The sequence below is a fragment of the Manis javanica genome, chromosome 12, assembly GCF_040802235.1.
Source record: "Manis javanica isolate MJ-LG chromosome 12, MJ_LKY, whole genome shotgun sequence".
Taxonomy (NCBI): Eukaryota; Metazoa; Chordata; class Mammalia; order Pholidota; family Manidae; genus Manis; species Manis javanica.
In genome coordinates this window covers 95,990,921-96,004,658 of record NC_133167.1, presented here as the reverse complement: position 1 = coordinate 96,004,658, position 13,738 = coordinate 95,990,921, and the positions used below count along the sequence as shown (strand labels likewise).

General features: G+C 34.8%; 1 protein-coding gene across 4 annotated transcripts in view; it reads right to left on the bottom strand.

Annotated features, from left to right (window-relative positions):
* TUSC3 (tumor suppressor candidate 3) overlaps positions 1 to 13,738 on the bottom strand; it is a 203,275-nt gene that overhangs the window by 14,196 nt on the left and 175,341 nt on the right. For all 4 annotated transcript variants that reach the window (XR_012124008.1, XM_036997242.2, XM_036997244.2 and 1 more), the window contains one exon: positions 2,686 to 2,760. Coding sequence is in view for 3 of the 4 variants with exons in the window: in XM_036997242.2 (XP_036853137.1) it covers positions 2,686 to 2,760 (75 nt within the window). In the remaining variant the exon portion in view is untranslated. The remainder of the gene's footprint in view (positions 1 to 2,685; positions 2,761 to 13,738) is intronic.

Sequence of the window (13,738 nt, the reverse complement as noted above, 5' to 3'; positions counted from 1 at the left end):
TAATGGAAATTATATATATATATGTGTCTGTGTGTGTGTGTATGATAAAGACATCATATATATATATATAATAAAATATCTATTTGCATATGTATTTTTGGATATTAAATAAGATTGCTATTACTAGTAAAATCTAAACATGTTCATAAAATTTAAAGGCTTAAAAATATGAGTCAATTACAGGTATGTTTAGAATAAAAGAAAAAACATTTAAATAAACTGAATTCACTGAAATCTATAAATAAGTAGAAATTATAGTTATCGCTTAATAAGGAAGAGCTAAGCATTTCTAAGAATTAAACATTTGCACAGTACTTGTATCCTTTCACTAGTTTCACAGTGTTCTTAAAAAACACAGAAAAATACCTGAGGTAATTATGAAAGGAAGGAGAAGACAAGATGAAAGAGATTAAACACACGAAGGCAGAGGAACACAAGGGAAAGTAAACAGTTCTGTATGTTCCTAAAATGATGGCATATATTTAAAAAAATTCTGGACTAGGTTTAATTACAATGCTGGAAATCAGCAGAAAAGGGTCTAGAAACTTGGCAGTTTCCATTCAACACTGTACGAACAATGTCCTCTCAGTTTTGAGTGCAAATTGTTAAGTCATGAGCGCGTCATCACATTCACCTACAGCCTCGTGACATATCACTTCAGACAATGCTCGGGCAGTTGAATTTCAAATGAAATTGGCAGAAAATAAAGTAAAAAACAGGTTGCTAAATATCACAAAAAGAAAAACACCTTTTTAAAACAACTGTAGACTATCCAAGATAGGAGGCACTAACCAGATGTCCTTATTAACACCTTTGCTCACAACAGTCTTGGTAAACCTACAATTAATTACCTGGTACCTTTACCTTATGCCTTACCACATTTGGTATTTTTATGAAAAACTTCTTCCTTTCCTCTGTATCTCCTTTGTTTTTAAAAAAAATCCAGAAGCTGAATAACACTCCCCTTGCCACTCTTCAATAGCCTGATTTGGTTCCGCAGAATAGGAAGTGAGGATCAAAATATGTGATCAAGTAAAACAATGTATTTACTTGATTCTGTGCAGAGGGACAAAATAATGCTACTCAAGTACTTGTATGTAGGGCAAGGAGCGGACCCGAGGGAGGAATCCGTAATGGCTGAATCAGCTGCACAGCCCGTGCAAGGCAACATACTTGTCAGAGAAAAATGCTATGATGACACCAAACGTTCTGAACTGGGCAATAATCATCACAGTAGCTGCATTTTAGGAAAAATACAAATCATGCTAGAATCAAAAGGAATAATTTTGACATACATTTCCTATGTCTCATTCTCTCTCATACAACATAAGGGATGAATAATTTGGCAGTGGTGCGGGCTGGAGTGATATACACACAAACATTGACCAAGAGGAAGGTTGCAAGTAGTGATTTTAGAAACTCAGTAGCACCAATGTTGTGAGATTCAAAAATTACTATGTATTTCTTATCATTTACTTACCTTGATACAAGGTATGTGATAAATATATAACTACATAGGAATATGTCCTCATAAATGTTATTTGTCAATCCCAAGATCACATCATTTAGAGACACACTGTAAAATGATGCTCTAAACAACGCTTAGGTAAACAAAGTAATACTTGTTTCTTCTGTTGTTACTTTACACTGGTGCACAGGTAGCATCACCAGAGACAAAGTCAACGCGTCAGACACCTGAATACTGAGAAGTCACAGCGCTTTACTTACGTGTATGCCACCCCGGCTAAAACGCCCATGAAGAAAGGAAGCCTGGATTTTTATTTTAAACTTAATAAATATTAGTCTTTTCCAGATACCTGTGCCCCTCATACATAAATTATGGGCTTTAAACAAGGGTTCAGAAATGTAAAGCATATTGAGAAATTTTTTAATTTTATGTTTGAGGAGGTATAATCATAGAACCACATAGGGTATTAATTATAGAAAGGTCCGTGGCAAGAGATACTGAATTTAAGGTCCTTGCCCTTTCCTAACCTATGCTCCTCAGGGCAGATTTTTCCCACATGTTCTTCCCTTTTCCTGCCAAAGTATGTTACTTCACAAAAATGTATTTTCTTCTACGTCTTCATGGGAGGAACAGTTCCATCAAAGGATAAAACACAGTTAACTTGGTCTGAGAGAAAATACTAGAACTTGGTTGAGTTCTCTTCTTAAATGTTGATGCAAGGAGATTCGGAGATGACTGGAAGGTATATTTCAGTACAAAAGCTCTGTGAAAACAGCTCCATCCGAGCTGAGCCCTTCAGTGCACGCCTGACTCTTGAGGCGCACAGGGCATAATACCATTTGCTGATAGAATCGCTGAAGCCTCTGCCTACAGAATTTTCTCTCTCCTAGTGCAGACATCACTACAGAGACCACAGCTTCAGTAAAGGTGGATCTAGAGCACCCTGGCAAGGGTAAGTGACAGCACTCCTTTATATGCAGTTCCACAGAAAGTCACCCAATCTCATTTTGGAAGAAATAAATTTTCAAGTATTTGCACATACACAGCCAATAAATAGAACCCCCCCCCACAGCCCCCCAAAAAACCCATTGCAACCTCCTCAACCACAACATTTCTTTACAAGTTTATGTTTACAAAAGACTTTTTATATTTCCCATTTGACTTAAGTAATCTTAAAACTAATATGAAATTATAAACATAGCAACGCAGAAACTTACTCCGTCTTTTCCCGACATCGCCTTTGGACGTTGCCGCTTCATTCAGGAGGACCATCCCCATGGTGATAGCAGCATCTGTGGCGGTTGTCAAGGAAACAGGAGGAATAGATGGGAATGAAATCTGTTAAGTTTTTCTGGATCTGACCATAATGTGTTCTGTTCCAGAATGGTTACATTACAAATGCACACAGAGGTAAATGCAATTTATTCTCTTTATAATAGGACATAAAATTACCATTCTTTGTGTATTTAAATGTGACTTAATTTTTAAGACACAGAACCTGAAACATTATTTATGAGATTTTGAAGGTCTAATTCTAAATGCTCTTCATCCTCTTAAGTTTTAGGACTTTCATAGTATGTATGAATTATATGGACTTCCAAAAGCAGTGTGAGATTGCAAATGATACTAAAGATGTACACTACAGTCACAGTCATACATTTCATTGAAAATCATAGAATTAGATTTAGAATATATTCACTATAAGCCACCTCTCCACCCTTTTTCACAGTGAGTTTATGTGCATAGCTTTTTTTCTTGACTTCTAGTGGTTGTTTAATAGATTATTTTAAGAAATATTCATTAATGTAAGGTATTATATCACTTAGGAAATTTAATGGCATGAAATTTACAAGCCTTGCAAAAGTAAACAAGCACATCACAATAAAACAGTCTAACAAACTTAGCAGGATCGTTGTCTAGGCAGTTGAATTGTTTGGCATTTTAGGAATGAGAACACAAAATTACTTCTGCACAAAATTACATCTGCTTGCTACAGGAGGCGTATCGTCAAGTTATTCCACGCTGAAAGATGTCATGGATTAAGAAAATGATGGGTGCTTTTCAAAATCTTTCTAAGAACATTCCTTGCCATGTTATTACAAATATTTTTGACATGGACTAATGTTAAGATTTAGGTACTCATCAACTCTGTAAAAATATTATGTGTTCAGCTCAAATGACTAATGGGTTAAAAAAGTGAAAACTAAAATTATTTTAGCCCAGAAATTCCTCAGAACTTGCCCAATTTTATTGATTCATTTTATTCATTTCTACCGCTATGTATGTATAACCAGCATCCGTGAGTTTCCTGCCTGGGATGCCTCTATGTGTCTTCTGCTCCAAACAGAGAAATCTCAAGGGATACTGTCTGGCTGTGTTTATACAATTAAGTGGAGAAGGTCAGAGGAGGTTCTGCAGAGTTGCACTGTGTTCATAACCATACATCAAACTTTTGTTTAATAAGAAACTAAAAAATTTATATTTGAATCTGTTTTCAATATCATATTACCCAACTTCTGGGTAATAAATGCCTGACTTCTCCAGTAAGGTCATTATGCTTACTTACACTGACTGCTCTATACAAATGGTTTTCAGACTCTTTCTACTTATAGCAATTCTTTACGGAACCAACATGCACTTTTTTCTGGAGAAAACAAACAATCTTAATTGGAAGTCTAATGTATACAAAGGAAAAGCTGCTTCCAGCCTATGCAATTCTACTCTACTCCCCCGCCAACCCTTGGCCAACACACATACATATACCGCTGCTGAGCTCTTAGGGATCCACGATAAACAGTTTGAAAACCACCAAAATTTAGATCATTCCTGAATTCCTTGAGTTTCAATAGTAGTGATAGCGTGAAAAGGATAATGCAAGAGAGTGAATGGTTCGTACTACAAGTATGATAAACTTCAAGGATCTGTGTATTTTAAAAATATCTTGGACAATCGCCTGATATGAATTTCCCTCAGTCCAGAGTCATCGAGCATTGCTAATAATAAAATGATCAAAACATTAAAACTAATCCCAACTGCTTATTTTGTTGCCCTTGCCCAAGGAGACAGATCCAGAAAAATATTGCTAATGCCATGTCTACATCTTCAACAACACTAATCATTTTTTTCTTACAATAGCCTTTCTAACAAGTGTGAGGTGGTATCTCATTGTGGTTTTGGTTTGCATTTCCCTGATGATTTTAGAGATGCTGAGCATCTTTTCATGTGCCTGTTGGCCATCTGAATGTCTTATTTAGAAATATGTCTAGTTACACATTTTTAATTGAATTGTTTCTTTGCTGATACTGCATGAGTTCCTTATATGTTTTGCATATTAGCCCCTGTGTGATACATAGTTTGCAAATATTTTCTCCCATTCTGTCGGCTGCCTTTTCAGTTTTTACATTGTTTCTTTCAATGAGAGAAGCTTTTAAATTTGATGAAGTCCCATTGGTTGGTTTTTGTTTTTGTGCTTTTGGTGACATATCTTAAAAAATTACTGCCAACACCAATGTTGAGGAATTTCTTCCCTGTTCCTTTTTTTCTTCTAGTTTTATATGTGTCTGACCTTCTATTTAAGTCTTTAACCCATTTCTTGTTAATTTTTGTGAGCGGTGTAAGGCAGGGGTTCAATTTCATTTTCCTGCCTATTGTCATCCAGTTTTTTCAACACCGAATGTTGAAGAGACTATCCTTTCCCCACTGAGTGTTCTTGGCTCCCTTGTCAAATATTACTTAACCATAAATGCAGTTTAATTTTGAGCTCTTTATTATGTTCCACTGGTCTATTTTTATGCCCTTAGTTAATGTTTTTGTTACCGTAACTGTAGTACAGCTGAGATCTGGAACTGTGATACATCTTTGTTCTTGTCTGTCAGGATTGTTTTGGCTTTTTGGGGGCCTGTCCATACAAATTTTAGGATTGTTTCTTCTTTTTCTGTAAAGAATCCCTTTAGCATTTTGATAGGGATTATGTTGAATGTAAATTTCTTTCAGCAAAGTACTATAGCTTTCATTGTACAGATCTTTAACTTCCTTGGTTACATTTAGTCCTAAGAAAGTTTTTGTTTTTGATGCTTTTGTGAATGGAATAGTATTTTATTTCTTTTTCAGATGTTTCTTCATTAGTGTAATGAAATGTAACTGATGTCTGTATGTTGATTTTATATCCTGCAACTGTACTGAAATCACTGATTTCAAGTTTTTTTATTGAGATTTTATAATTTTATATATATAAGATCATATCACCTGCCAATAGCAAAAAACTAACTTCTCACTTTCCAAATTCATGTCTTTTATTTCGTTGTCTTGTCTAATTGCTCAAGCTAGGACTTCCAGCACTATACTGAATAAGCGTGGTAACTGGGCATCCTTATCTTCTTGATATTAGAGGAAAAGCTTTCAGTTTTTCCCCACTGAGCATAATGTTAGTTGTGGGTCTCTTGTATATGACATTTACTATGTTGAGGTATGATCTGACTATACCCAATCAGCTGAGGATTTTTATCATGAAATAATTTTTTATTTTATCAAATCTTATTCTGCCTCTATGAGATCAATATGTGTTTTTTATCTTTCATTTTACCTATGTTATATACTACAAGTATTGATTAGTGTATGTTGAACCATCCTTGCATCCCAGGAATAAATCTCAGTTGGACATGGTGTATAATACTTTTTATGTGTTCTTAATTTGGTTTGCTGATACTTGGTTGGCAATTTTTGCATCTAGTTTCATCAGGGATATATTGATGTGTAGCTTTCTTTTCTTGTGGTGTCCTTACCTGGTTTTGGTATCAGGGTAAGCTGGGTAGTTGAATGACATTGGAAACGTTCCCTATTCCTTAATATTTTTGGAAGAGTTTGCGAAGAATTAGTGTTAATTCTTTAAATGTGTGGTAGAATTCTACACTGAAGCCATTTACTGTGTTGGGAGTTTTTTGATTACACATACAATATCTTTACTAATTATTGGTTTGTTTATATTTTCTATTTTTTCCTGATTCAGGTAGGTTGTGTATTGCTAGAAAAGTACCAATTTCTGCTAGGTTATGAAACTTGTTGGTATATAATTGTTCAAAGAAATCTCCTAAGAATTTCTGTAGTATCAGTTGTAATGTCTCACTCATTTTTAATTTTGAGTCTTCTCTCTTCTTTGTGGATGAGGTAAAGGTTTGTCAGTGTTATCTTTTTGGAGAATCAGCTCGTAGTTTCATCCTTTCTATTGTTTCTTTGTTCCCTAGTTCATTTATTTATGCTGTGTATTTTATTTTTTGTATCCCTCCACTAACTTTGGGCTTAACTGGCTCTTCTTTTCCTTGAGGGGTAAAGACAGGTTGTTTACTTGAGATCCTTGTCATTTCTATATGCATTTATTGCTACACTTTCCTTTCAGACAGCTTTTACTGCATCCCATTAGTTTTGATGTGTTTTATTTCTTTTCATTTGTTTCAAGGTTTTTTTTCTTTTTTTTTAAAGTTCCCATTTACTTTCTTTTTCACCCATTGGTTGTTTAGAAGTGTTCTTTAGTCTCCACATATTTGTAGATTTTTCAGTTTTCTAGTTTCATACCATGTGGTCAGAAAACAGAGTTGGTATGATTTCAATCTTAAATTTGCTAAGACTTGTGTCCTATCCTGGAGAATTTTCCATGTGCAGCACTTGAGAAGAATGTTTATTCTGCTGCGGTTGGATGGAATGTTCTACATATATCTGTTAAGTCCATTTGTTCTAAAATATGGATCAATTCCAACACTTCCATGTTGATTCTCTGTCTGGATGACCTGTCCATTGTTGAGAGTGGGATACTGAAGTTCCCTAATATTATTGCATCATTTCTCCATTCAGATATTTTAGTATTTGCCTAATATATTTTGGTGCTCTGATCTTAGGCACATGCATATTTATTATTATTACAACTTCTAGCTGTACTGACCCCTTTATCATTATGCGATGACCTCCTTTCTCTCCTGTTACTGTTTCTGGCTTGAAGCCTAGTTTGTCCATATGAGTAGATCTAACTCTGCTTTCTTTTGGTTTCCACTTGCTTGGAATTTCCTCTTCCATATTGTCATTTGAGCATACATTGAGTCTGTGGACCTGAAATGAGTCTCCTGCAGGCAACATATAGTTAATTGGTTGCTTTTTGGTTTTTAACCCATTCAGTCATTCTGTGCCATTTGATTGGTGAATTCAGTCCATTTACAATTAGTGCGATTATTAATATGTGAGGACTTTTTGGCAGTAATGGTTTCCTATGAAATTAATTCCTATCCCTGTCTTAAAAACATTCTTTTTCCTAATATTTTCGATTAAGCCAGGCCCCGTGATGCTTTGCTCGGAACACTCCCATTGCTTTCTCTCTCACACTAGGTAAACTCTAAAAGACCTCAAAACGGCCTCAAGGCCAGCCATTATTTGCACCCTGTCCCGTTGCACATACTTCTGTGCGCTTGTCTGCTCTTACTCTGGTCATAGGTGTTCTCCCAGCACGAGAACCCCTCTGCCTTGGCATCTCTGCACTTGCTATTCCCCCGCTTGAAATGCTCTCCTCCAGATATCCACACAGTTCGCTCCATCACTTCCTTGAGGTGTTTGTCCTACTGACATCAGAGAAGTCTCCTCTGACCTCTCTACTTCCTTTTCCCTGCTTTGTTTTTCTCTATAACACCAGTTTTGAAAGAAATTTCAGATTTTATTTTTTTTAAATTTACTTACTGTCTTTCTCTGGCCACTACAGTGTTAGCCCTTAAAGAGTAGAAACTTTGTTTTGTTCAGTTTGTTACCATTATCAAGTACTCTTAGACACAGGTATTACCCTAAGTTTAAAAAGAAGGAAACTAAAGCCCAAACAGGTGTGAATTACTTCTGCAAAGCCACAAAGCTAGTGAGTGAAAGTTACAGGCGTGTGTGTGTGTGTGTGTGTGTATGGAGGATGATGTCATAGGCTTATATGAAAATGGTACAGAGAGGAATAAAGTTACAAAACAGTTCTATTTTAACACTGTATCTGTATACAGTGTCTACAAATAATTTTATGTCAAATGAAAATAAACTGTACATAACCAGTATAATCTTATCTCTTCAAAACAAATAGTAAAGAAGAGAAATATAGGGAATGAAAGATAAAGAGTAATAGCAACTGTCCTGGGGGTAATTAGGTTGAGAGTATTTGTTTCATCAGCCACATCCTAAAGAGCAGTAGTTCTCAAACTTGTTCTGTAAAGTGCTGAAAGTAAGTATTTTTGGCTGTCTGAGCTCCATGATCTATTGCTACTACTCTGCTGTTGCAGTGCAAAGTAATCATGGACAATATACACATGAATAAGTGTGTCTATGTTCCAATAAAACTTTACTTACAAAAAAGTAGGCTGGATTTGGCCCACACTAGTCCCAGTCTGCCAACCCCTGCTGTAGAGGATCCGAGGCAGTGCCAAAGATACTATCAACTGTTAAAGCTGAGAGGAAGTTAGTTTTTTTCTTAACTTGAAAATAGAGAAATGCAAGAACTTAGCAAACCCTTATGCCTATAGCCCCAAAGAAGGGATTTTAAAGCAAAGGGACTACTATTTATAGGTTGTTTAAAACCCCTAGGTAAGGTATTTTATTAGAAAGCAAACAGTGCCAGAGAACAAGCTTATCTCATTATGAGAATGTTTCTTGTGAAAGTGGTATTTCTAGGCTTTACCAAGAAAAGAGCTATGAACCTACTTTAAACTTGATGGCTATAATTATGATATATGAATAAACTAAAATAGCTTTAAACTAACCAAAACTCCATCTCTTTTAACTTTTAAAGCTTTTGAGTGTTGAGAATTACTTAGCTTAAGTTCCAATGTATCAATGAAAAAAGAGCCTACATAATGCTTGTCATTTGGGGAAAAATCGTATTTGTAACATAAAAATTCTTTAGAGCATTCATTTTTAGAAAGAAGAAGCTAGATGATCATGTGTCAGATTTAATGTGTAGCATTTTGTTCACTGGATGGGAGGCTGACTGACTAATGAAAGACCCTACAAATTTGGGTGATTCTAACTTTAACTCTGAAATAGCAGATGCGTTTCTGTCACTCAACTGATGGTGTAGCCATTTGTCTGCACCTTATTGAAGAGTCCCAACATTAAAAGAGGATTAAGAGATGCATATATGTAGTGGATAAACCTTAAAGTTTCTGAGACTTTCCTATTGTTCTGAGATTATTAATGCCTATGTCTATTAAAAGCATAGTAATACACTTCAACTACTGTACACACTCTACAGGTTTTCTGCTGATCCTGTCAATCATTTTTCTGCTTAAAAAGTCAAAATATTGACATGCTCCCACATGAAAAGAGAAACTGCTATTTGTGTAAATTATATACAATATCCAGAAGGCACTGAGCATCTGAGCATCCTACTGAACTAGTAACAAATACATTTGCACTACATTATGATCCATTCTCAATTGCACATGATGTTAGTTTACTTTTGTATCTAGGAAGAAAATCAAGATTGTCGATTTAAAGACAAATGAGAACAGATGTTGAAAAAAATGTTAGCACACTATAGGAGACTTAGAGGATCTAACTAAAATTCAACTTGCATCCATCATTAATTTTTCTTCTATAATACATTTCTCCTTGGATATAACATTAAAATACAAGAAATGTGTTCTCTATCAGATTGAAAATAAATGCAGAGTAAAATCATACTCTTTCATAAGTGGGAAAGAAATGTTTTTTAATAGGAAAAGTGTGATCTTTATAAGAATATGTATTTAAAATATTTTAAAATTACTGTTATTGCTAGTATAACCTTTGCCTTTTATATCAGCACTTTCACTTGCAACTGATGTTTATCTCACATCATCTTGTTCAGACCCCAGAACTTCAAGGACATGGAGAATTAAAGGACAGGTCAGAGTTTATAGAGTGGACAGTAAAGCCAATCCTAGAACTCGTGTGTCCTGTACCAATAGCACACATAGACTGCATGTTGGTGATTTCAGATAAGGTTCAGATTTCCTAGCAATGTATTTGAGAAGATTTTCATTATCCAGCTAAAGTACCCACTCATCAATTCTCCTCTTCACAATTTGTGGGTATTCTCCCTCTTTTTATGTGTTTACATCTGTTGCACCTTCTTCTGGAATATTCTTCCTTGCTCATTCTCTGGGAAAGCCCTTTCCTATGTATCAAAACCAGGTGAAAAGACAGTTCAAGTTCTCTAGGCATCAAATTGCTCCATCCTGTCTTGCTGCTTCCAAGCACTGGTTGTAGCATTTGTCACACTGGATTACAATTACTTTCTTTCAGTCTACCTTCTGTTTTCTAGCAGTAGACAGCAAATACTTTGTAGTCACATCAGGTGTTGAAACATATACCAGAATGAAAAATAAAATGAAAAAAAGAATTCTTACTGGGAAAAATATAAAGGATCATATGAGTTATTCATAGACAGTTACCATATTCCAGAGTAAAAGCCCATAATATTTCTTTCTTCTTTTAGCTGTCTCTCATAGACTGCTGGGATTGTACCCCTCTAAGGAACTGACAAAGTAAGTACAACTAATAGGGAGAAAAATCTGATTAATAAATATGAGTCTGTAACCTATGACATCAAACCACTCCATCTGTTCTTAGGTTTTCATCAAGAACATTCTATATACAACAACGGCATCTAATGATCTGGCTTATTAAATTAGGAGAAAACCAAAAGGAAGAAATGTTCTCTACAGATAAACAAAAAGTAACCATCTGGAATATACATTTTTTTTTTGCACAAAGGAAAAAAAAATACACAAGCAAATTTAAAAAAAATTACATGATAAGTTAAAAAAAATGAGAAGACTCTGCCAAGAGAAAGTAAAATCAGAAATTATCATATAATGGCTACTTTTTAACTTTACTGCTAATTTTAATGAGCCCACTACTTTAAAAGAAATTTTTTTTTCATAGATGCCTATAAAATAAAAATCACAGGAGAAATGAAGCAATAAATAATTCTGGTAGCATAAAAGGAACAGAAACTTTTCTTTTGTGTATTACTGTTAAAAATCTATATGGACGACTTCATACTGCTTGTCAAATTCCTCTGCATCCTAAATCTTGGTTTGATAACAATGAGCCGTGAAATGAGACCTTAGGGAATTCCTGCCATACAAGATTGTCTCCACACAGCTCTTCACTCTTTTGCTAGATACTTGTGATGTGTTTAATAGACTAACTGCTCTGAATAAAGTAGACTGCTAAAATGATATATCGTGGACTGAAACAGAAGGGAAAAAAGCCCCTACAATATACAAGTAAGTTAGAACTAAAAAGTTACCTGCAATAAATTCTTTGTTTTCTTACCACTGTGCTTTTAATACAAATATATTTTGCTTTATAAATACATTTACATAATGAAAAAATAAATTAAGAGTAAATATGGACTAGCCCTTCTTTTTTAATAAGGAGGTGGAGATGTTCCTATAAACGTTCTCGCACAGACTATTTCATTTTGTCAGCTAGGCCCCTATGACATGCAGCAAGTATTAATCTCTTACCATATTAAAGATGGAAAACAAAAACCTGGCAGTTACTGATCAAGATCACAAAACTTGAGAATGTTTACTCAAATATAGATATTTCCAATTACAAAATAAGAGACAAACTAGAGCAAACATATTCATCATTGTAGCTTCTTAATTTTGAAGTCCTAAAGTACATGAACAACTAAACAAATGCTATGAAGGAATGGGCTACAGATATTCACAAATCCACATATGCCCCCCAAGTAAGTGCAGAGTCGAGAGTGGAAGGGATAAGAATGATGAGAACTGTACAGAAGGGAAGACGGTCAGTGCTGCGCAGTGAGTTCAGAAGGACAGTGCTTGGTTCTGCAATATAAATGGGGTCTTACACTGCTTTTTCAAGCTTTATTTCCAATTTCAAACCTTTAAGAGGTGTCGTTATTATCTTGTGAGTTACACATGCTTGGGTGGGTTCAGTGAGTCTTTCTCTAGAAAAATTAAGACATTTACTGTGTTCCTAATGTAACTTTTAGAATTCCAATTCCAATTTAAAACAAACATAGTCCTGTTTTTATTTTTGTTTTTCTGATTGAATGTTAAAGAATCAACCCATAGGTATTTGTACATGCTATCTGGAACCAACAAAGTCTTGAGCAAGAAACATGGGAAAATAGAAAGGAAGAAAACCAACTCAACAGCCTTTAGTGGGTGCTGTGTCATTTATGCCACACAGGAATGCCACGTGGTTAGTTTGCTAATCCTGAGCTTACAAGTGAGGCAGTTTGTGAGCTCGTTGAGAACTGGAAGTGCTTTAAGCACGTTCCACCTTTTTTCTCCACTGTAGTTACTGGAAGGCTCAGTTTGTACCAGCACCTGATGTATTGTCCAGAACATAGTGTGCAAAGTATTCAAGATTACTTGAATAAACTGAAGGTGGTAAATACATATCTGCTGGAGGATTAAAGAATGTACTATTTATAATAAGGTTAATGAAATACAGGAACTAATGGTATTAAAAAGATAAGTCTTTTCCATCTAGATTAAAAATGAAAACTTAAAGGCAGCATGACTGGTGACGTTTACTCATGAACTCCTATGTTATAGAACATAGTAAAATATTACATATAAACTTTAACAGACAATGAAAAAGTGAATTCTAATCCTAGTTCTTCCTCTAACCTAAGGCAAGTCTATTAAATTTTGTGGATTTTAATTTTTCTACCTATAAAATGAAGTTTTGGCCTTAGATGAATTCTAAGATCCCTTAAATACTGGAAAACTTGGTCCACATTGCTTCATTTGAATATGAATCTCAGTCATCAGGAAAGTAATAAAATTTTATAAAAGATACTATCAGTGCACTTAAAATCCTGCTAATAGCTCAATATGTTCGACGCTAAATTTAACCTTTGAACATTTTCACAAGGCTATGGAAACATCAGTGATCCCCAAAATGCATTTTGCCCAAAAAGTAACTTTATTCTAAGAATATTGAATGTGTTTTTAATTAGATTCTTGATCCTTACCTCTTTCCTGTCCAGCTACAGTCATCTTTAACCTTTTATCTCCTAACCATAAACTGCATGGGATTATCTGACACAGAACACTTAGCCCTGTAGGTTCTAAAAAGAGATGTTTAAGTGCCTGAAATCTCTCTTCTGACTTCCAATAAGGGAGCAATACTAAGACATTTTTTTATCTGGTTTTCAGATTCTATACTTTTATATTTATATATATGTATATATAATTATATGTATATAGTGTATACATAATATAGGAC